Genomic DNA, 25,614 nt, shown 5'->3' on the forward strand with positions numbered 1-25,614 from the left:
CTTACAGGGATATGTCATAGTATCAAAGTAGATGCACAATCACTATTGCATTTCATTCATTTAGTGGAAGTGTAAATGACTGCAGGGAATTAAAATACAAAACTGTTGCTGTCTTAAGGCTTCCATATATATTTGATTGCTATTGTCGATAGGTATCTTCACCAACTACCTTAAATAATATGACATGCTGAAAACCAGCTAAATCGCTACTGGGGATGCCTCCGTACTGTACACATCATATCATCAGCCAGTCCCATTAAACTTCTGCTTATTTTAGTCTAAGGTGTTTGGTCGGCTTCACTGTTTATAAGTAGTGGCGGACTACAGGAAATCTGCAGTGCGTATGTACTGTATGCTCTGCATATACTCAGCTATAGGCACAGAGTCCTCCTACATGCCAAGGGATATAGTAGTCTGTATAGTATATCTATATAGGCGATTGTATGGAATTCTGTCATTATCTAATATTTGATAATTTGTACAAAAGAAAATTTAACCCTTTCAGTGAAGTCCTTGAGTTGTGGTTTATATGCCCTCTCTAGTTTACATCCTTATGCCTTATGCTATTTTTATCCAAAGAAAATTCATTAGTAAAAGCCATTAAAATGGCGTCTGTCCAATCCACATGTTCTTTTGTTCCCAGTGACACAGTACTAGATGGTATATGGTCAGTAGTAGTATTTCCATCTCCTGCAGTTTCTGGGTGGTTTGCGTAGTGTGGAAATGTTCCCATCTGGTATGATTTAAGTGCAGACTCGTTCTCCTTTCCTCCTGTTTTTACAGGGATTGATTTTTTCAGTTCGGGACTTGAACACCTCAGCAATTTTTCGTCAAATAAAAGCTAGATTCGAGTGAGAGGGGGGGATGTGGTGCCAGCCAGTAGTGTTTATGAAGTGTCACCTCATCATCATTGTATTTCCATTTACTACATTACATTTTGCAGACATACAGAATAATATAGATACTGTGTTCTGTGTATTATATGAACTTTCCATTTACTGCCATCTATAGAAACATAGAAGACTGTCAGCAGAAAAAGACCACTGGGTCTATCTAGTCTGCCCTTTTAGGATTTCCCATCTTATTATCTCAGGATAGATATATGTTTATCCCAGGCAGGTTTACATTCAGTTATTGTATATTTACCAACCATATCTGCTGGAAGTTTGTTCCAAGTATCTACTACTCTTTCAGTAAAATAATATAATATGTTCTTGTGTTGTTTCTGATCTTATCCCCCAATCACATGACAGGAAGCTTCTTCAGCCTCACACAAGTTGCCTAAGTACAGACCCATTTCGTACGGCCTCTTATAGTGTTGCACTATTATTATCCTCCATTGTCTTATACTAATGTAATGTGACTATGTACTGTATGTAGATCTGTCACATTTTCTAGCTTGCTAAACCTATAAATCCTCCTCTATTATCACTGTGACCTTTGTACAATGATGTGACATCAGAGCTTACACCTGTTCATATTTATAGACCTAAAGTGATGCATACATATGTAGAACATTGTGTAATCTGTGAACATTATAAATCAAACATCAGGTGTCCATTAATGGCTTCATGATTTTGCATTAATAAGAGTGTTTTGCCTGCATATACAGCATGTGTATATTCAGAGGTAGCAGAGCTGTATGTGCTGCTTATTTGTGTAGTACATTTATGCACAGTGCAGTGTACACCGACTGATTACACCCCGCAATATCCTGATTAGTTGTGTCAGATGACACACTCAGCTCTGCTTCTACTGTGTGCTGGGTTATTTCACTATACAGCATATGTCAGTCGGGTTCATTATTCTGACACTGACCGTATTTAGGTATATACACTGCCATCTCATACAAAGAACTCCCAGTAAACAACTTATATTTTCTTCCCGACACCCGCAGCCACTTGCCAGTTCTGGAATTAGTTGTGTCCAAGTTGGAGAGCCAAACTGAAAGCAGTACAAAAAGCTCATTGTTACTATTATTCAAAGCAATCCTTATCTGTCAGTAGGGGGCAATGCCAACTGCATAATTCACTTCCAACCAAGAGATGACATTTGTCATTTTCTGGTACACAATAAAAAAGTGACATGGTGCAGAGTATGCATAGAACAGAGCGATCCCATTCTATATGCAGTAAGCTAGTCACATAGTATTGTGCTGCTGGAGCATCCAGAGATTCTAGTTTCTCAACAGCACCACCTCTTGGTATTTTAAGCTTTGGAAGAAAAAGTTCTATAGAGACTTGAAACAATATAGACTGGTGCTACTACTTTTGAAGGGGTTGTCCAGACAAAAATACATTTAAAACGGCTTAGGGTAATACTCACATGCAACCAGTTCTCATTGCAACAGTGAAGATCCCATTGCACAGAGCTTCTTCCCGACACAAAGGATGTCCCCGCTCAGCTATTCATTACTTGGCATAGAACTTGGAAGAATCGCCCACAAGAGATGAGCGAACTTAAAGGAAGTTCAGGCTTGCGCCATTGGTTGTTTCCATGTTGTTCAGACAGCCCAGCATCCATGTGCTACAGTATGTGCTATGATTTCTGTATACTGTATATTGTAAATATTAGAGATGAGCAAACACACAGTAAGTAAGAACCTTAGGGCTGCATCCATCTTCTCCAGGCTGCGGGATTAGAATGTCAAGTGTTTGGGCTCTAGCAAATATTTTTGTATTGTATCTAATATTTTATATACATGACATTTATTTTAGTATATATACATTTTATCAATAAAAAAAATCATGTTTAGTTCTCTTTAGTAATCCCTTTAAAATAAAAGCCACAGGATAAAAATTGCATTACTTGGTGCAAGCTTGGTCCCCATCGCTGTACCTCATATCTGTAGCTATAAACAACCTTCATATAAATATAGCTGTGTCACAATAGCTAAAGATGTGTGCTAAGTAGCACTCTTGTTCCTCTGGGAATTTCTTTGATGCCTGAAGGAAGAATTTTGATGCTTCATATCCATATTATTTACAATACTGGTATATAATGGTGTTACTTCTAATGTTCCACAATTTCAGCAATGTGTCCCAGTAACGGGTTATATGATATATGCACCAAGAAGATCAATTACCTATAGCAGGAAAGGTGTCAGTGATTACAACTAAAATTCTAAGTAAAACAGAAAAACCCACGTTGAAAGCTAGATACATAAATCAAATAGAAGGGTAATTCACTTCTCACAGTACCCCACACATGTCAGAAACTTAGTAAACAGTATGGTGAATGGGAATGAATAGGGAATGGGACATGTCTTCTGCCCAGTAGGCAACTCCTGGATTTTAACGCAAAGTTTTTGCTGAACCTGGTAAGAGTATGTAGTCCCAGGGATCTGCCAGGACCTTAATCTCCAAACTTTTCTAATCTCCTGATAGGAGTAAACCTTCTTTATGAAACATTTTCATAGCCATAAGAACTATCCCAGCCCCCTTATCCTCCCCTGGTGGATACTTATCTTATCATTGGTCTGCAAAGCTTTCTATTGTTATTTGATTCACTGGAGTTAAATTAGTTGTCTGGCTGCTCTCTTTGATTTTAACCTTCTATAAATCCCTGACCACTAGGCTTTGTAATGTGTTAAATTAGTCTTTTATCATTATCACTATTTTATTAGGAACATGATCTTTTTATAAAATATTTCTTTAAAGCCAAGTTCCTGTTGAATTTTTATTCACTCTTATGAAGACATCAGTCAGCGTGTGGCTATTCCTTATGTGGTTTTAGTATCTCATACACATTCCTTATTTGTCATGTATACATTAGTCTTTCTTTTATATAATGAATTGCAACACCAGCTTGTAAGAACCATGAAACTTACATTCTCATTCGAAAACCTCCCGTGTCTCCACTAGCGTTTTATGTGCTACTACCAGCTATTAGTAATGCTGTTATAAATATAAAATAATTAGTACCTTGTAAAAGGAAACTATGATGACAGTATCAGTCTGCTATTTCTATTATGTAAGTTCAGTCTTGTGTGTAATGTGAGAATACTCTTATGGCCGGATTGTGATTGAATTTTTATATCATTATTACTAGCTCTCGAGAGGACTGGATGTACTAAGTAGCCTGCGGCCCGTCCCGACGCTGTTTTTTTTTTACTTCATCAGGGCAGGGATTAGCATGAGTAAACATTTTATTTGGCAAACAATAATCTTCTTGCGACATTGTTTTTCATTCTTCCTGTTCACAATTCCCTCTAGTAACCTAATATTAACCACTACCTAAACATGAGCAGCTGCTGTTTGTAGAACGGGTGAAGCATCAGCTAAGTACTTATTATAATGGGACCCTCAGCGTTATCTTTATTTATTTTTAAGGGTAGCTTCAAGGATTCCACGCTTCAAGTTTTGCTGCAATGCCGAGCACAGTTGTCGGCTATGGCTCCGCATTCTTGCAGCAGATTATCATTCCTTTGTTAGAATGTAGCCACTGCTGACTTATCCCTAAAGGCCCTATTACATGAATCGATTATCTGCTGTATTTGACCGATTATTAACCACTACGGCCGATATCACTTTGTGTAATAAAAGACTATGGTCAGCCGACCTGATTAATGTCGGCTGATTGTTGTTTTTCATTGTCTTTGAACATGTTGAAAGACAAACGATGTGGAGAGCAACAATTTGCTGCCGTCACTCCGTGTAATAGCGGTGGTAGCAGACCACAGCTATCTCCTATTGGCTTCCAGACAATCCAAAGATCGTCCGGGGAGACCCCCCGCAGCTCCCCACGGCCCTCCCTCCCCCGCACTTACCCACTTGCTGTTGGAAAGTGGGGAACGAGGAGCAAGCGAGCGTTGACCTGACAGGTCGACGCTCGCTTGCTCCTGAAGATCACCCCATGTAATAGGGCTTGACTCATGAGCTAATACATTACCTGCTACGCTCCCGCATGCTTCCCCGGCTCCCCGGTCACTGACGTCTTGCTCAGCCAATCAGTGTTTGCGGCGGGACAGCACATTGATAGACTGAGCGGGATTTCAGCAACCCAAATTGGCGCTGGTTCGCAATGCTTCTACAAGGCACGATCAGTCATGTGGCTGGGCCACACAAAAGGTGAGATCAGCCAATGAGGTTGCCAGCTGATCGCTGGCCCTTTTACATGAGCAAATTATTGGGTAAATGAGCATTGCTAGGAATAATAGTCAGCCCATGTAAAAGGGCCCTGAGATTTTTTATTTGGTTCCTATGTATTCTGATTGGATTGAAACCTGGAGAATAATTTGGAGGTAAAGTCAGCAGCACTTTGTCATGTTATTTGCACTAGTAATGACCATTTCTTGCAGTGTGACAGGGTCCATTATCCTGCCGTTAGAAACCATTATCATAAACGGGTATACTTGGTCTGAAACAATATTTAGGTATACGACAGATGTCAAAGAAACATTTGCATAGAGTAGCAGGGTCCGAGGTTTCCTTCTTCCATTTCCATAGTTCCTCCTTGCACCATCTTTTCCAAATGTAAAAACATACAGACACATGATGTCAGAATGAATGATTCTTTAGGCCAGGTCTCTTTCTTTTATTGCTCTTTGGTACAGTTTATGCGCCTATTGTATGCAACTCTGATTTGTAACTGAAGTCCCATAAGGAGCAAGCTGTAATTCACTGTATGCTCTGAAGCCATTTTATTATAGCAAACAAAACTGACTAGCCTTTGGTGTGTATGTGTGTGTGTGTATATATATATATATATATATATATATATATATATATATATATATATATATATATATATTTATATATTATATATATATCAGGGCTCCAGACAAAAAAATTTACCTGCGAGCCATTGGCTCCTAACCTGAAAAATTTAGGCGCCAAATAGAATATTTGGTCGCCAACATTTTAAAATGTAAAATTAATGTTATGTTAAATGGGACTTACTGTGTGCAGAGGCCTCCTCCTTTAGATCCTTTCTTTTCTTAGTTTGAAAACGTTCAACATGGAAACTTGCAACTTGACAACCATATACAGTCTGACTCAGTACTTCAGCTTCACTTGGCTAGCCTTTTAATGAGGCTTACTCTTCTGAACTTGAACTTAAAGGGAACCTGTCGACCCCCGTGCCGGGGTGACAGGCTCCCAACCCCCCGTTAGAGCCCTCACCTCATCGCGCCGGGTCCCGCTTCTGAAGATGGTCGGGTCACGGAGATCTCAGCCGCTGCAGCCCGGCGTGCGCTGAGAGATGAGTCCAACGCTCATAGAGAATGACGGGAGAGTCCAGCGCTCTGTCATCTCTCAGTGTGCGTGTCGGGCTGCAGCGGCTGAGATCTCCGTGACCCGACCATCTTCAGAAGCGGGACCCGGCGCGATGAGGTGAGTATAGGGGGCTCTAACGGGGGGTTGGGAGCCTGTCACCCCGTCACCGGGGGTGACAGGTTCCCTTTAAAAGCTTGCAACAGTCTATACATACTGAGCTGGACTTATGACTGCAGCCATAGTGACTCCCCACAAGATGTGTATATAGATAGATATATCTCTCACCTAGTGACTAATGCAAGTGACCCCCTACAATACAGACACCTGAGGGGCCCTGATAATAATAATTGTGCATATATCTATCTCCCAGTGTCTGCAGCCAGTTTGCCCTACACTTATAGATGGCCCCCTCCTTTTATAGATGCCCCCTCCTCCCCCCATTATAGATGCCCCCTCCTCCCCCCATTATAGATGCCCCCTCCTCCCCCCATTATAGATGCCCCCTCCTCCCCCCCCATTATAGATGCCCCCTCCCCCCCCCATTATAGATGCCCCCTCCCCCCCCATTATAGATGCCCCCTCCCCCCCCCATTATAGATGCCCCCTCTTCTCCCCCCCTTATAGATACCCCCTCCCCTTATAGATGGCCCCCTCTCCCCCCATTATAGATGCCCCCTCTTCTCCCCCCCCCTTATAGATACCCCTCCCCTTATAGATGGCCCCCTCTCCCCCCATTATAGATGCCCCCCTTCTCTTCCCCCCTTATAGATACCCCCTCCCCCCTTTCCTCTATGCTAAGCAGTATTTAAAAAAAATAAACACACAAACTCACCTGACAACCCGCTCCCCCGGCGATCCTCTTCTTCTTCAGGCGCTGTCCCCGGCTGATGCGCAGCTGCCGGGGGTGTCCCGTCCTATCCCCGGCAGTGCGGCGCGTCAGTGAGCTCCCTGTACGCCGGGGCTGTGACTTCTGACACAGGAAGCATCTCTGACGTGCGCTTCCTGTGCCGGAAGTCAGGGCCCCAGGCAGCTCACTGATGCGCCGCGCTGCCGGGGATAGGATGGGACACCCCCGGCAGCCGCGCATCAGCCGCGCATCAGCCGGCGATACTTAAAGAGACAGCGCGCCGCCGCCGGGGCCAGTCGCAAATGGCGCCCAGATTAATAAATCTGGGCGCCATTTGCAAAATGTCAGTCGCATTGGCGACCATTTTAGTCGCCATCTGGAGCCCTGTATATATATAGACAAAAAAAAACAGAAGGTGCAGCAGCAACCCACAGGTGCAGGGGCTCACCGTATATACTCCTCCCAGCGTACGCACGGTAAACACCTGCTCTGTAGATATAAAAAAATTAGGATCTTAGCAAAGTATTTGATCAAACAGAGTGTACCATATCGCTACTTTAAGGCGTCCTCGAGACATGGTCCCTACTCTAGTATTTTCACACTAGCAATGGCCTCTCCTGGGCTGAATAAGTATAGTACAGACAAAAAAACAGAAGGTGCAGCAGCAACCTCGAGGTCGCCTTAACGTTAGCTACATGGTACTAAAGCCACAAGCAGCGTGCAACCTGCAGTGTGAACAGAGTCATAGATGTGCGGCCAATTTTCCCTTTTTTTCTGTTGAATGTGTGGGGGGGGGGGGGTGGCTACCTCCTGTTGGCCTGCACTCCACCCATGTCCCAAGGCTGCTATAAAAGAGATCATTTGGCTCCTATCTGCCCAGTTGTAGCCTTATTCAGCCCAGGAGAGGCCATTGCTAGTGTGAAAATACTAGAGTAGGGATCATGTCTCTGAGGACACCTTAACGTTGGCGACCTGGTACACTCTGTTTGATCAAATAGTTTGCTAAGATCCTCATTTTTTAATATCTACAGAGCAGGCGTTTACGGTGTGTACGCTGGGAGGAGTATATACAGTAAGCCCTTGCACCTGTGGGTTGCTGCTGCACCTTCTGTTTTTTTGTCTGTACTAAAGCCAGGAGCAGCGTGCAACCTGCAGTGTACTCAGAATGTATCAGAATGTACTATCATGAGACAAAGCAGCTAAAGGTTTCACTGGAAGAATCTGATATACAGTGCCTGAGGCCGTGGTGCATGACCCTGAGATTATTCTCTCTTTTGGTGTTTTTTGACTTTCCAGCAACATATATCCCAGCATATCAGTTTTCCCCCAGTGGTTTCCTTAAAACTTTGGCTAAAGTTTCTTTTATATAACACTTCTGGTACATCTCTTCCTAAATGAAATTTGCATAGTTATGTAGTACATTGTACTCTCATTCTGGCTGACTAGTTTGGTTTGTTAGTGAATTATGTATACTGTATGTAATCATGTTATTATTTGTGTCTTCTAGATTTTTTAAAGAACTGGAAGGGAGACATCAAAGAAACATTCTCATTGATGACATCAGTGACATTGTGGAGAAACATGCAAAATCTACATTTGATCCATATGTAAAATATTGCACTAATGAAGTTTACCAGCAAAGGACCCTCCAGAAATTAATGTACGGGTTATTGGAGTACTTTTTGTATGTGATTTTAATCTAGTCTATCCTATTAAAAATGGCCATATTCTGGGGCAGGACGTGCCCTCTTTGCTGTCTCTCTTTAGTCGGCCACCACCCTCTGCCTGCCTCCTCCTTGTAAGCTAATACAGGATTGCTCCAGCGGTCTCAGATGGTCCACACAATGACTTTTATTGGCTTCTTTTATATGCTGCACTCATTATTTCTGTTATATTTTTTACATGACATTCTGACCATTAACAATATATGTGTTTATAAATTTCCCCAGATCTACAAATGCATCTTTTAGGGAGGTTCTGATGAAAATTGAGTCTCAAGAAGAATGCAGGAATCTCCCGATGATCTCTTTCCTCATCCTTCCAATGCAAAGGGTTACTCGTCTCCCACTCCTCATGGATGTAAGTTTCCTGTTATTTGGGGCAGCTGGTTTACATAGAATGTTAAAGTCTAAAGTATTATTTTGCACAAGTTACACATTATGTACTGACATGTATACCCAAGAAGCACTGTAAGTGTATGTCACATGTTTCTGCTGTCCTGCACTATCTTTAGCTCAGCTAAAGCACATCGATCTTTTTGTTCACCTATATAGATGATATAGGTGCAATTCTACAATTGTTCTTAGACCTAATACCAGTCCACTACCAAATCCTGCTGTTCTCACTGCCAGAGGACTTAACCAGGCCTAGATTTTCCTGCCTGAACTAGTGCAGCTTACAACTATGTTCACACTACGTACGCATTGTTACAACAGCCGTGATTTCTGTGGTTCTTACGTAGTGCTGCAGGCTGTGGAAATCCCGTCCGGAGTGTATACACATAGTATACACTCCAGCCAGGATCCCTAGCGGCGCAGTAGAAAACTGACATGTCCGTTTTCTGTGGCCGCTATTCAGTGAATAGTGGCCGCCTAAAACCCTGTCAGTTCACACAATGGCGCGAGCCACAATTTTTTTAAAGTAGATGTTTATTTGTTTTCTATGTGTGACTGTAGAATATGTTTTTGACATTTACATGTTCGTTAATACTTTAATTCATAAAGTTATTAAAAAATATTTTTGTTATAATTTTTAGACCATTTGTCAAAAAACACCAAAAGATTCCGCTAAGTATGAAGCCTGTAAAAGAGCCTTGAAAGAAGTTAGCAAGGTTGGTCTGATGTACTTTATTCCTACATGGCTGTGCATGCTATCAAATGCTGCTGTATTTTATTCAGTTCTCTGCCAATCTTATACTGGTGACTAGCTGTTTTATTACTTTGTTAATACCAGACATAATGTTTGCTGACCTGATTGGCGTGCAGTCACTCCTGCTGCCGGAAGTTTGGGTAACTAGAGATACAACCATGCTATGTCAGTTCTGTGCATGGGCCCTGTTCTGATCCAATAGGGCTTGGAATTGATCCAGCGTGGTCGTATCCATGACAGGTTCCCTTTAAAACACCTCAGAGTTAAAAGAGGAAAATACAAGGAACCATATGGAGAATAACTTGATCCATTTCAAAGTATGGTATTGGGAGTCTCTTAAGTTTACTGGTTGTGCTGTTGGGATAGGTATTCTACTATGACACAGATAAGATACCTGTCTGTTCTCTGCAATGAACCTCAGTTTGCTGAAGTTGTTTTTAGGTTGTTGTTTTTTTGTGTTTGTGTGTTTTAAAGTGTCACTGTCGTTTAAGTTTTTTTTGCAGAAATCAATAGTCCAGGCGATTTTAAGAAACTTTGTAATTGGGTTTCTTAGCTGAAAAATGCATTTTTATCATTAAAAAGTAGTTTGAAGCTCTCCCCCCTGTCTTCATGGTTATCTATGAAGAGGGGAGGGGTGGAGGGAGATGAGGCACCATAACAGGACAACAAAGAGTTAATTTACAGCTACATCACCAGGCTATCTCCTCTGAAGTCAGCACTGACCTCTCTGACCTCTGAATAACGGCTTTTACACAGCTCCCACTGTGTAATCCTTTGTTCTCTGCTCTCTGCTGGCAACTAATCTCCTTCCTCCTCCCCTCTCCGTAGGTTAGACAGGGCTCGACTGATGTAAAAGAGTCGAGATTTCCTGATAATGAGCAGTTAATGAGAGAGAGGAGGGGGAAGGGACCTGGGGAAAGTATTTTTGAATGCAGATAATGGAATATTTGCCTAATAAACTCAATTACAAAGTTTCTTAAAATCGCCTGGACTATTGATTTCTGCAAAAAAAAAACAAAAAAAAAAACACGACAGTGACACTTTAAATCCACCATAAGCTGAAATCCCACAGGATATCACAGTGATAGTTGGCTAAGCTAAAGTGAAAAGGATGAGGAATGGTCTCTGAGCCACACAAAGCAGCCTGTTTTGTAACCGCTTGATGGGTCTTCCTGCATTAGAGAACATCTGAGGTCACAATGTGTGTGAGAGATGTTCGTTCAAATCATGGGAAGCAAAGTTCATGCTGCCTGGACCAAAGCCTAAAAGTAATGGCTCATTACTTCATATACTTGCATGTGTTGCAACACAAAATGAGATAAGTTGTTTAAAGATTGCATAGTTTAGGAGAGCAGGATGATTGAGGGTTGCCGAAGTATAACAGCATTGTGCTTTGATATAAAAGGAAGTGTATATTCCCTGAGGAGCACTGAGAAACATATGCGTTTACAAAATGTGCTTGTATATGGGGCCGGGAGGGAGCTACTATTTTAGGATTAACTTAAAAATTCACAATCATAACTAAATTACTGAAAAGTACACAAAATATGCTGTCTAAAATATGAGAGTAAAAACATGTATGTTCTATGCACTAGCTTATCATTTAAAGGGGTACTCCAATGAAAGAAAATGTTTTCAAATCTACTGGCCCAAATTATACAGATTTGTAAATTACTTGTATTTGAATGACTTAAGTCTTCCAGTACTTATCAGATGCTGAATGTCCTGCAGGAAGTTGTGTTTTTCTATTCTGACACAATGTTCTCTGCTATCACCTCTGTCCATGATAGGAACTGTCCAAAGCAGGAAAGGTTTTCTATGAGGATTTGCTACTGCTCTGGACAGTTCCTGTCATTGACAGAGGTGGCAGCAGAGAGCAAAGTGTCAGTCTGGAAAGAAAATTCACTTCCTGTAAGGCATACAGCAGCTGATACATCCCGGGAGGCTTGGGGTTTTTAAATAGAAGTAATTTACAGATCTGTATAAATTTCTATGGCCGCATTCATACGTTCCATGTTCTGCGCGGTACACGGACGTGGAATGCATGTAACGGACTCCCCCTTCGCCCTGGCAGCATCTGTGGCAAGAACTGTATGCCTATGTGCTGTAATGAAGTAGCCACGCGGTTCTTTCGTTACAGCGCAGCTCATAGGCATACAGTTCCCCCGCTCCCAGCATCTTATCACAGATGCTGCCAAGGGGGAGTCTGTTACATGCATTCCACGTTCGTGTTCCGTGCAGAACAAGGAACGTGTGAATGTGGCCTTACACCAGTTAAATTTTTTCTCCGGGGCACCCATTTTGGATGGAATCTCATGATACTTGTACCATATTTGCTCTTTACTTACTTGTGTGTCTGTGGAGAGAGCTTGCTAGGTGTCCTGTGATTACAGCAGCCTCTGCACTGATTCGGGCAGCCATGCATCTACTTAGTCTGTCTTTTCTGTGCTTTTGTTTGTTTACAAAGCCCCCTTCTTCTTCCTTATAATGATACATCATTGGAACAAGGAAAAAGTGGACCACAGTGGGGAAAAAAAGACTTGATGGCGGGAGTGGTGGAGAATGGTAGAGATGAGTCTACAGGCTTTTTTTTTTTTTTTTGCACACAGGGAAATATATAAAAATTTATGCTCCCCAGAAAACCCCAATGGTTATATATGCCCTGATCGAGATTTACTTCTCATAATACTCATTCCCATCAGTATGTGCTTCATATATTATTGACATAATAAAGAATAGGTTATATTTTCATTGACTTAATGCATACATTCACCTTTGAACATAATTTTACGCATAGGCCACATATAAAGTTGGTTAAGATTCGATAGACTAGTTATTTTTCACTGATCCTCAGTTACAGCCTGTATAATAGAGCAGTCTCATCAAATGCTGCTTGTACCATTTCTCAGGCTCTTGACTTCCCATGTCCTTGCATCTTCTAGTTCATCGTCTGTACTGGGTATCATCTGTATACGGAGAAGCATAGTCCTTACACCAGGCACTGAACAGTGAATTGCTGTATAAAAAATGAATTCTCCCAGAGCAGTGCAGAGCCCTTCAGTATATGAGCTCACATCAAGTATTTTTAATAGGAATCAGCAGAAATCTAGCTGTAACCCCAGGCTATAATACAGCCTGTAACTAAGGATCAGTGTGGATCAGTGTCGTATTGTAATGCAAACTATTTGTAAAGTCACTCATTTTCAGTATAGATTACATTCTTTCTATAAAATGAGTAATGTTTAGAGTTGAATTTTTACTTATTTTTTTTTAATTCTTTATTTCTTTTTCAAAAAATTTTTTTACATAAAAAAGGGAGAATAATAATAATAATAACATATCATGTAAGCAAACCATGACATTGAAATTGCAGTACTGTCACAGATAAAAAATGCAAGTATACATGATATGGTTAAATTCAACACTTTTCACACTAGTTTTTTTCAAAAAACAGATGCCATTGTGTGCATCCGTTTTGATCCATTTTTCTATTGACTTCCATTATAAAAACTGATCCAGTTTTAGTTGACCTAATTTTTGTGTCCGTTTAAAAAAAGGATCTCTTTTGATCCATTTTTTAATAATGGAAGTCAATGGAAAAATGGATCAAAACTAATGCACACAAAGGAATCTGTTTTTTTTCATCCATATTTTGGAAGAAAAAAAAAAAACTGATTGCAAAAACGTAGTGTGAACCCAGCCTTAGTAGAAACCAGCAGCCCTATACATACATAACATAACATAGCATAAGCTTGATATTTATGCAAAGGATGGGAGTAAATCCTGTCCTGGGAGATCAGGAAAACTTTTCCTAAAGCAAGGCTTCCTGTCCTCCTGGGATGAGATCAGAATACATCATTGGCCTTATAAATACACCTTGTGTTTAGAGCTGTAATACAGCCTTGACTAGGAGCCATTAGGCTGGTTATTTTCCTCCAAAAAATGTTCTGGAACACATTAAGGAAAAAAGCGGGGAAACCTTTCCAAAAGAAAAACCTATCCTGTGACTATACAGCCCTGCACAGAACCGTACTGTCACTGCCTGAACCTCTTCACTGTGTTTTCATTGATAATTTGACATTTTCCGGAAGTGAGGATTGAGAAGATCAGATATTTTGGTAACGTGTCTGATCAATTTATATAGGTTGTGAGCTGTGGGTTTGCACATGTTATGACTGAACACCACCCAAGGCGCTCAGCATTCCTGTCAGTGTTACCTTATCCACCTGAGGAAAGTAGCTTGTTCTGGACTAGTCAGATCTCAAACCTCCAGGCTGGGGTAAAGTTGCGTCAGGGATCGTGTTAACCCTGGCTACATCTGTAATCCTTATTTGCATGTTCCAGCTACATAGGAGCAGTTTTCTTTTCACTTAGCAGTCTTCAAAGATACATTGCTCAGAATCTTAGAACTTTATGTCATCTACCCCTCTACCAGGATTAATACGAATAGTGTTAGGCTGGGTTCACACTGCGTTTTTGCAATCCGTTTTTTTCTTCATCCGTTTTTGAAAAATGAAAAACGGATTGCAAAAACGGATGCATTTGTGTGCATCCGTTTTGATCTGTTTTTCCATTGACTTCCAATATAAAAAAAAAAACGAATCAAAACTGATCCGTTTTTTTATTTTAAACTGACACAAAAACGTTGCTGACACTATTTTTTTTGTCCTTTAAAAAAAACGGATCCGTTAAACGTATGCTAAAAACGCAGTGTGAACCCAGCCTTATTCTTTTTTATTTGCACTTGTTGCTGTTAGTGTTAGGGAATAGTTAAGGCATCTGCGGGAGGTTTTTGTGGGAGATTCAGAGGGTTCATCTGTTTTGTCCCCAATAGATATTAGGAGCAGATATAGGGTCTGCGACAGTAATAATGGAGTAGTCATTTTGTAGTTTTGGCTCTTCAAGCAAACTTTAGAAAGACTGTAGTGAACAGCCAAGATGTCACATACAGTAGGTGAATAAAGCTTCTAACTGATAACTCATGCACTATGGTGCTGTGACCGGCCCTATATCTGTTCCTTGTATCTTTAAATGGTCACTGCACTTTTTAATAAATTTAAAGAAGTCAGGTGAAAATTGTTATTTAAGTATTGTATTGCCCCCCCAAAAGTTATACAAATCACCAGTATACACTTATTACAGGAAATGCTTATAAAGTGCTTTTTTCCCTGCACTTACTACTGCATTAAGGGTACAAACCCACACACCGTATATGCAGCGTATTTACTACTGCGATACTCAGCAAATACGCAGCAAATACGCAGCAGATTAGATCTAAATAACTGAACACAGCATCAAATCTTCACCATCACATCTCCTCCGTATTTGCTGCGTTTTTGCTGCGTATACGGTGTGTGGGTTTATACCCTAAGGCTTCACTTCCTGGATAACATGGTGATGTCACGACCCGACTCCCAGAGCTGTGCGGGCTGTGGCTGCTGGAGAGGATGATGGCAGAGGGATGCTTAGTGTCCCTTAGTGTCCCTCTGCCATTATCCTCTCCAGCAGACACAGCCCGCACAGCTCTGGGTGTCGGGTCGTGACATCACCATGTTATCCAGGAAGTGAAGCCTTGATGCAGTAGTAAGTGTAGGGAAAAAAAGCACTTTATATGCATTTCCCGTAATAAGTGTATATTGGGGATTTGTTTAACTTTTGGAGGGCAATACATTACTTAAATAAAAAATTTCGCTGGACTTCTCCTTTAAGTCAATACGAGTGAATATAAGAAACTTTGTAATATATCTTATCAGAGAAAAGTGCTTCTTCATCCTTTCATCAATTATAAGTAATTTTCCTGGGTCAGTAAAATGCATAGTATTATTATAGTAGTGCCACGCTTGTTCTGTTTGTTTGTTTGTTATTATTCCTACATACATTTAAATATTCATTCTTTCACAGTTGGTACGTTTGTGCAATGAAGGAGCACGGAAGATGGAAAGAACAGAAATGATGGTGACCATTAACTCTCAGTTGGAGTTTAAAATAAAGGTACCAAAATTTCTTTATGTTTTAAATGTAGCCAAATGTGGACGGTGAACATATTCCCCTTAACAGAGTCTATCAGATGAGAAGGTTTTAGATTTTCTGAAAAAATATTGCTTCCAGCTGCAGTTTGTCTTTAGGTACTATCAGTTTCTCAGAGTACTGTTTATTGCGAGCTAGCAGTCTCCGAGAAGAAACCAGCACCAGTTCCATTAGGTCTGCACATAACTGTAGTGGGCATAGGCCATCCCACAAAAGCAAAACAAAATAGCAAGTAGCGAGAGAGTCATCTGCTTAGTCCCAAAATGTTTTATTTAGTGTCCACTATCATACAGCCATTTATTAGGTGCTATATATAAAGGCTTACATAGATTTTGTCATGTTACAGGAAAAGACTATTTTTCCAAACTTTTCTAACATATTTGTAAATCACTTCATCTTAAAGTTTTGGCCACTAGGTGTCTCCCTTTTTTGCATTCTGCTGCCTAATGCCTGTTGTTAGGTTACGTTTGTCTGTAGTAACAGATAGATCAGTACAGAACACAAATGTGACATAGAGGGGGCTTAACAAAGCCTGGCTGTTTACCTGCCATCTCAGCCTGTCTGCTCAAGTGCAAGAGCCTTTAGAAATATATGCCAGCTCAGAGCTGGCATAGATTTTCACTATGCTAAATTGTAGTACATTCAGCGTGAAGGTGTGACCATGCCCTCTTTGCGCAAAACCAACATTTTGCCGGTCTGCACCAGACATAGACTAAATGTGATTGGGGAGGCAGCTAAGGGAGGAAGTAACTGTGTGTATTGCTTGCAGACAGCCTAGCTGTGGTCCTACCCCCTGAAATGTAGATATTGTGCACTATGGGGGTGACTCTTCGGAGCTCTAAAAAACAAAACAGAATTTGGGCAAACTTCTGATATAATGACTTGTCTAAAAGTTTGTGTCAGTGAGGTCAGGGTGCGGACATTGCTAGAATGAAAGGGCAAAAGCACAAGGCTGCACATGTGGTGCCCCTTCATCTCCACTCTAAACCGCTATAGGAGCATAGACTTTCAATGTAATTGTTGTAGCAGCCTCGACAGATATTTTTTTATCCACATTTACTTTGAACAGCTCTTGTATCCCTAAAAATTACTCTGCATTATTAAAAATTATAAAAAAAGGGAAGAAAAAGCGATCGCAACAGAAAAAGTATTGCAAAGCATTGACTAATTTATGTTCATCTAAGGCCAACCAGAGCCAAGTGCATTTTATAGGAATTCTGATCGGAGGATGAATTGGCACAGTAGAAGGGCTTTTCTATAACAGACAGATCCTCTCATTACAAGACAAATTGGATAAATCCTAATCCCAGAGTAATTTATTACATACACTGGGAAGTTATTTTTAGATGTATAGATCTGCCATACCAAATATTATCTATAGTAATTATGGGTATAGTAAGCATATGTTTATTTCCACCTAGCTCTGGTTCAGTAGGGATAGACAAGTCCTATGGATTAAAATAGCTGATTCACAACTGGAAATATTAAACATCTGGGACTGCAGAACCTCCCAAATGATCATGTTCCTAAGTTGCACATGTTGGTCAGTTGTATTCACTCTACATTTAAAACTTTTTCTAAGGGTGCATTCACACGTACAGGATCCGCAGCAGATCTGCAGCAGATTTGATGATGCTGTGTTAAGTTATTTAGATCAAAATAACGGTGTGTGTGAAGCTACCCTTAAAGTTTCTCTGCGGTTTTGAAAACCTCTGGCATGTCAGCATGATATCTGATAAGTTTATGATTGGTGGTTGTCTGAATACTGAGACCCCTATCAATCACTGTACAGGGACAGAAGTGTGGTGTATGGGCCATAGGCTTACTATGTACACTACAGGGCTCCTTTCAATGGACCTTCCAGACTGATCTGTAAGCAACATAAGACTGAAAAAAAAAATCAGCTTTATACCTTTATGGTGCGTTCACACCTACAGGATCTGCAGCTGATTTTCTGCAGCAGATTTCATTTAACCCCTTAAGGACCGGGCCTGAAATGGCCTTAAGGACCGGAGCAAATTTTATGAATTTGACCAGTGTCACTTTATTCATTAATAACTTCGGGATGCTTTTACCTATCCGGCTGATTCTGAGATTGTTTTCTCGTGACATATTGTACTTCACATTTCTTGTAAATTGGAGTCGATACTTATAACGAATCTTTATGAAAAAACTCAAAATAGCGTGAAAAATTGTGAAAAAATGCATTTTTCCAACTTTAAAACTTTTCTGCTTATACAGAAAATGGTTATACCACATAAATTATATATTAAATAGCATTAGCAACATGTCTACTTTATGTTGGCGGCATTTATTAAACTATATTTCATTATTTTTAGACAATAGGAAGCTTAAAACATTAGCAGCAAATTTCCAAATTTTCAGTAAAATTTCAAAATCAGATATTTTTAGGGAACTGTTCAGGTTTAAAGTGTATTTGAGGGGACTGTGTGTTAGAAAGCCCCACAAAGCACCCCATTTCAGAAACTGCACCCCCTAAACTCTGCAAAAGCACATCCAGAAAGTTTTTTAACCCTTTAGGGGAGTCACAGAAATAAAAGCTAAGTGTGTAAGAAATTTGAAAATTTTAATTTTCTGTGCAGAGATTTTATTGTAATCCAATATTTTTCATAATTATAAACCTATTACCAGAGAAATGCACCCCAATATTGATTGCCCCGTTTCTGCAGTTTATAGAAATACCCCATATGTGGCCCTATTGCGCTATTTGACGCAACCACAAGCCTCAGATATAAGGGAGCGCCTAGTAAATTTCAATGGCTCCGTTATTTTTGGTCATTTTTGACTGTACCACTTCAGGTTGGCAGAGGCTCTGGGGTGCCAAAACCTAAAAAACACCCCTAAAGGGACACCATTTAGAAAACTACACCCCTCAAGGAATGTAACAAGGGGTGCGGTGAGCATCTGGACCCCACAGGTGCTTCACAGATTTTCCAAACAATATGGCTTGAAAAAAGACTAAAGTATTTTTTACACTAAAATGTTGTTCTAGCCTTCAATTTTTCATTTTCACAAAGGGATAAAAGGAAAAAAAAAACACAAAACATGTAGCGCAGTTTCTCCCGAGTAAGGAAATACCCCACATGTGGACATAAAGTGCCAAGCGGGCGCAGGACGAGCCTCCAAAGGGAAGGAGCGCCAATTGGCTTTTGGAAGCTGGATTTCACTGGAATGGATTTCAAGGGCCATGTCGCATTTACAGAGCCCTCGTGCTGCCAAGACACTGAAAACCCCCCACAAGTGACCCCATTCTGGAAACTACACCCCTCAAGGAACCTAACAAGGGGTGCAGTAAGCATATGGACCCCACTGGTGACGGGCACAAATGTGGAAAAATGTGACGTGAAAGTGAAAATTTTCATTTTTTCACTTTCATGGCACAAATGTGCCCGTCATCCAGGGGTCCATATCCTCACTGCACCCCTTGTTAGATTCCTTGAGGGGTGTAGTTTCCAGAATGGGGTCACTTGTGGGGGGTTTACAGTGTTTTGGCAGCACAAGGGCTCTGTAAATGAGACATGGCGTTCATCATCCATTCTAGCCAAATCCAACCTCTAAAATCCAAATGGCGCTCCTTCCCTTCGGAGGCTTGCCCTGCACCCACATGGCGCTTTATGTCCAGATGTGGGGTATTTACGGACTCGGGGGAAATTGCTCTACACATTTTGTGTTTTTTTTTCTCTTTTAACCCCTTGTGAAAATGATAAATTCAAGGCTAGACCAACATTATAGTGTAAAAAATTTAATATTTCATTTTCACGCCACATTGTTCCACATTTGTGCCCGTCACCAGTGGGGTCCATATGCTGACTACACCCCTTGTTACATTCCTTGAGGGGTGTAGTTTCCATAATAGGGTCACTTGTGGGGGGTTTAACTGTCTTGGCAACACAGGGGCCTTTTGAATGCAACATGGCCCCTCGAAATCCATTCCATCCAAATCCAGCCTTCAAAAACCAAATGGCGCACCTTCCCTTTGGAGGCTTACCCTGCACCCGCATGGCGCTTTATGTCCACATGTGGGGTATTTCCGTACTCAGGGGAAATTGCTCTACACATTGTGTTTTTTTTTATCTTTTAACCCCTTGTGAAAATGAAAAAATCAAGACAAGATCAATGATTTAGAGTAAAAATTAAAAAAAAATTACACTAAATGTTGGTCTAGCCTTGATTTTTTTCCATTTCCACAAGGGGTTAAAAAAGAAAATGAACACAAAACGTGTAGGGTAGTTTCCCCTGAGTACGAAAATACCCCACATGTGGACATAATTTGCCATATGGGCACAGGGCAAGTCACCAAAAGGACAGAGCGCCATTTAGAGGCTGGAATGGGGGATGGAGGCCATGTCGCAATTACAAAGCTCCTGTGCTGCCAGAACAGTAGAAACCCCCGACAAGTGACCCAATTCTGGAAACTACACCCCATAAGGAATCTAACAAGGGGTGCAGTGAGCATATGGACCCCACTAGTGATGGGCACATGTGTAGAACATGTGCCGTGAAAATAAAAAATACCATTTTTTTTCATTTTCACGTCCCAAATGTGGCCGTCACCAGGGGGCCATATACCCGCTGCCCCACTTGTTAGATTCCTTATGGGGTGTAGTTTCCAGAATGGGGTCACTTGTGGGGGGTTTCTACTGTCCTGGCCGCACAGAGGCTTTGTAATTGCATCATGGTATCCTCTAATGGGAATGGCGGCCATACCTACTTAGCTGGGGAAAAGGGACAATTCTAATTTATTTGGGGGTATTAGGCCAATTATTAGTTTATAAGGTTGAAAATGACAGGTGTCCATCAAACTCAATCTGTGTTGATCCAGAGGAAGGCAAAAACCCCTCGTGAGGCAGACGACAGTAGCCTCATCACAGGGGAAAAATTCCTTCCCGACTCCATAATGGCGATCAGAATAATCCCTGGATCAACGTGACCCCTGAAATAGGAATAAGGGACAGAATTTAGATAATGTAGAACCCCAGTGACGTGTGGTGCACCTTGGAGCGATCCTGTATGCAGAGGCCGGGGGGATCAGGACAGGCGTCACACTGGAAAATGGTGTCCTTCCTGATCCCCCTGTTACCCCACACTCTGCACTTCTTCTGGGGTCTCCCTTTCTCCAGTGTGGGGGACGTCACCTGGAAAATGTTGCCCTGGTGCGATACGGGGTCCTTCATATCCAGAAGCGCTGGGTCCGCTCCATGGCTGCTAAATATTAGGGCGCTATTACTACTTCTGATATGTTCGGATCGTGCCGCAAGCTACAGTAGCTCGGGCAGCGAGGGACCGGAAGAGGGGGTGCTGGTATAAAGGTTATCCCCGTACAGGTGGTGACCTTTATCCAGCAGTGGGAAGATCAGTTCCCGGACGATGTCCCCACTAACTCCGAGGATGGGGGGGCATCTGGGGGCTGGATTCGAGTGTCCCTTCCTTCATACACTCTAAGGGTACATGCACACTGCGGAATCGTGACAGATAACCCTTTGTGCATTCCGCAGTTGGCACCCGCCGGCGGACTGATGCAGGCGCACGTCTCCGTCCGTGTCGTAGACTCCATTCTATGCACGGGCGGATTCCGCTCTGCGTCCAACGTGTTGATGGAATGACGGATGATGGAATCCGCCCATGCATAGGATAGAGTCTATGACACGGGCGGAGACGCGCCCCTGCATCAGTCCGCCGGCGGGTGCCAGCTGCGGAATGCACGAAGGGTTATCCTTCGCCATTCCGCAGTGTGCACATACCCTAAATCTGTAAGTGTACCCTGAGGTACTCTCACAGAGTTTGTAGAATTTCACGCCATACCGTCATCTCTTATTGGGATGGTACTGGCGGAAAAGACGTGTCTGGGGGGCAGCGTACGCTACGCTACCCCCCAGACATGTCACTGGATGATGAGGAGGATGAGGATGAATGGAGGAACAAAGGACCCCCCATTCATCCTCACTGGCTGTTTCGGTGTCGGAGGCAATAATAATGTATGCGTCCGATACCGAAAACACCCTGGGGGCCATCTTTATATGGGGATTGGTATATGGGGTATGTAGTGGTGTAGTGTAAAACTTTATTCAATGTAGTGTGGTGTAATGTAGTGTTTTTTTTACGTGTTTTTTACAGTAAGTATACAAAAAAAACCTACGCCAAAAATGGTGTTGCTGATGAATGCCGCACTTATGTTCGGCACTTATCAGCAGACCGTGGCAGTAGGATATAAAAAAAAACCACCCTACGCCAAAAAGGAGGAGTTGCTGATTAGCAGCGCACTTTCGTGCGATGCTGATCAACACTCAGCGGCGATAGGGTGCGGAAAACATAAAAAAAAAAAAATTGGGAAAAATTTTTTTTTTTTTACTACATTCTGAACATCCCTGTAGTGGCTGATACGTGTATTACACTTATCAGCCGCTAGGGGGCAGCAGAGCGCAAGATCCGAAAATAGACGACGCTGGAGCCGGAAAAATACGAAAATAGACGACGCTGGAGCCGGAAACAGACGATCGGGACTCACGGAAGAAGCCGAAGTCCCGACAAGATGAAGAGGACGCCGGGAACCCGGAAGACGCCGATCAGGACCCCGGGACAGGTGAGTAATGTACAAATACCTGCTCCGGACCCCTCAGCTACCTAGCTGAGGGGTCCGGAGCAGGTATTTATTACTTGTGGGGACTTTGATCGCCGTGAACGGCCGGCCGGCTGGCCGGCCGGTCACAGCGATCGGGACGGTGGTACCGTGACCACCATTACTTTTTACAGTAATGGCGGTCGGTGCCGTCCTCGGACAGCACCGACCGCCATTTTTTTCCGGGTCATCGGGCCACCGATGGCCCGGAAAGGTTCCGATCGCCGCTATGGGCTTATCAGCCAATAGCGGCGATCGTCGGCATGGGGGGGGTTAACAACCCTCCATGCCGACAGGGAGAGATGGCCTGCTATGTATTATAGCAGGCTATCTCCCCCGATCGGGACCCGGCCGGCCGCGGCGCCCGTTTAAAGGGCTGACGTACCGGTACGTCATGGGTCCTTAAGTGACAGTGATCCATGACGTGCCGGTACGTCATGGGTCCTTAAGAGGTTAAATAACTGAACACAGCATCAAATCTGCTGCAGATCTGCTGCAGATCCTGTAGGTGTGAACGCACCCTAAGGGTATAAACCCACACACCGTATATGCAGCGTATTTACTGCTGCGATACGCAGCAAACTCGCAGCAGATTAGATCTAAATAACTGAACACAGCATCAAATCTGTACCATAAATCTGCTGCGTATTTGTTGCGTATTTGTTGCGTATCTGCTGTGTATACGGTGTGTGGGTTTGTACCCTTAAAGTGACTCTGTACTCAAAATCTGACATCCCCCCCAAAACCACTTGTACCTTCGGATAGCTGCTTTTAATCCAACATCTGTCCTGGGGTCCGTTTGGCAGGTTATTGTCCTAGAAAACAACTTTTAAACTTGCAGCCCTTTGCCCAACGGCCGGGGCTTACAGTATCTGTGCCCTAACTTTGCACCACCCCTCCGTCCCTCCTCCCCACCCTCTTCATCATTAGAAAGCCCCTAGAACATTTTCTCCTGTCTGAACATTGCACGGGTGCCTAAACGATCCAGCCCATGTGCCGTGCTTACACAGGTGAGGAATAGGAGACAGTCTGCCTGGAGCATTCCCAATGATTAGGAGGGGAGAAGGGATGGAGAGGGTGTGCTAGCCTAATGCATACACAATCTAGGCCATGGCTGTTGGGCACAGGGCTGCAAGATTAAAAGTTGTTTTTAGGACAGTAACTGCATCACCTGCTGAACGGACCCCAGAACAGATCTTGGATTAAAAGCAGCTATCCGAAGGTACAAGTGGTTTGGGGGGGGGGGGTCAGATTGTGGGTACAGAGTCACTCTAACATAATGATTTTCATTACCCCTATCACTAGGTCTAGTTAAAGTATTGTATTGCCCCCCCCCCAAAAGTTATACAAATCACCAATATATACTTGTTATGGGAAATGCTTATACAGTGCTTTTTTCCCTGCACTTACTACTGCATCAAGGCTTCACTTCCTGGATAACATGGTGATGTCACTTCCTGGATAAAATGGTGATGTCACAACCGACTCCCAGAGCTGTGCGGGCTGTGGCTGCTGGAGAGGATGATGGCAGAGGGACACTGAGGGACACAGGGCACTGGAGGGACACTGAGCATCCCTCTGCCATCATCCTCTCCAGCAGCCACAGCCCGCACAGCCAGGAAGTGACATCACCATTTTATTCAGGAAGTGAAGCTTTGATGCAGTAGTAAGTGCAGGGGAAAAAGCACTTTATAAGCATTTCCTGTAATAACTGTATATTGGGGATTTGTATAACTTTTGGGAGGCAATACAATACTTAAATAAAAAAATTTCGGCGGACTTCTCCTTTAAGGGGAAACTGACAGAGCATGACAGGCGTTCTGGAGTGGAGCCAACAAGCCACTCTACCTTGGCCATAATATTCAGACACAGGGCGGGAGTCCATACCCCCAGGTGATGGCAAGCCTCTGCTCTGCTGACATCTAACATTTCTACCAGATTTCAGTGTATAACTTCATTTGCATTCAAGTTTTTATTGGCTCTTAATATTACAGTGCAGTGATTCACAGGCAAACAATTTTTTAACTATGTTACATGACCTTTTATCTGGTGCGAGCACTTAGTACACCCGTTTAGTCTCTGCACCTAGAAATATTCATTACTGTATTTTGTCTGTGTATTCGATAATTGATGAGGTTTTCATGGTGTTTTGTAGGGTGAGTGATTGCGCTCCTATACATCATTTGGTATATTGGTATTTATTTACCAAATTAGAACTGTGGGAATCTTATTAAAAAAATATATATATATTGTGAGGTCATTGAATGTTTGTGTAAAACATGTGTGAATTACCTTAGTCCTGGACTTTTAGTCTGTTAACTTTTATATTATATAAATAAACATAATGTAAACCAAACTTTTTAATACAGTAAAAGAAACAGCAATACTGATGCACACCAGCCAGGTATGTTTATGTATGTGTGTGTGTGTGTGTGTATGTATATGTGTATATATATATATATATATATATATATATATATATATTTTTTTTTTATATATATATATATATATATATATATATGCGCCAAAAAAGACGCTCTTTTGGCATATGACATATGACAGATTGCCATTTCACCATTCAGTGGACATTACACATTAAATTGTATAATGTATAACACGCATAAAATTATATGTCGCTTTGGTTTGGAAACCTGTGGCTGAGAAACTAAAAGGGCATGTTGTGGTACCATCTCATTTTTGCTGAAAATTTCCGAAATTGTATTAAAAACTACATGTTTTTGCAGTAAATAGGTGTTATAATTTTGGAAAATCCCAGCAAAATTATCACATGATCACAACTTAAAAGACCCAGTGATCAGCAGACAAATGAGCAATGACTTCAATGCTGGTATTGTGTTTCTCTAACAATCATCACCGTTTGGCCACACATCTTGTATAAACCGGTGATGTGAGCCAATGATGTAAGCGAAGGTCATTGAGCATTTTAAAAGGCTTGTTAAATGAGTGTGGATATACTAGGTCTGGGAAGAAAGGTTATACAAAACAGTTCTCACTCTTCC

General features: G+C 42.0%; 1 protein-coding gene across 1 annotated transcript in view; it reads left to right on the plus strand.

Moving 5' to 3' along the window:
* ARHGEF26 (Rho guanine nucleotide exchange factor 26) overlaps positions 1 to 25,614 on the plus strand; it is a 103,112-nt gene that overhangs the window by 51,050 nt on the left and 26,448 nt on the right. The window contains exons 7-10 of the mRNA XM_069975468.1: positions 8,570 to 8,722; positions 9,012 to 9,141; positions 9,818 to 9,892; positions 15,832 to 15,921. Coding sequence (XP_069831569.1) covers positions 8,570 to 8,722; positions 9,012 to 9,141; positions 9,818 to 9,892; positions 15,832 to 15,921 — 448 coding nt within the window. The remainder of the gene's footprint in view (positions 1 to 8,569; positions 8,723 to 9,011; positions 9,142 to 9,817; positions 9,893 to 15,831; positions 15,922 to 25,614) is intronic.

Source organism: Dendropsophus ebraccatus, chromosome 6 (genome assembly GCF_027789765.1).
Source record: "Dendropsophus ebraccatus isolate aDenEbr1 chromosome 6, aDenEbr1.pat, whole genome shotgun sequence".
Lineage (NCBI taxonomy): Eukaryota > Metazoa > Chordata > Amphibia > Anura > Hylidae > Dendropsophus > Dendropsophus ebraccatus.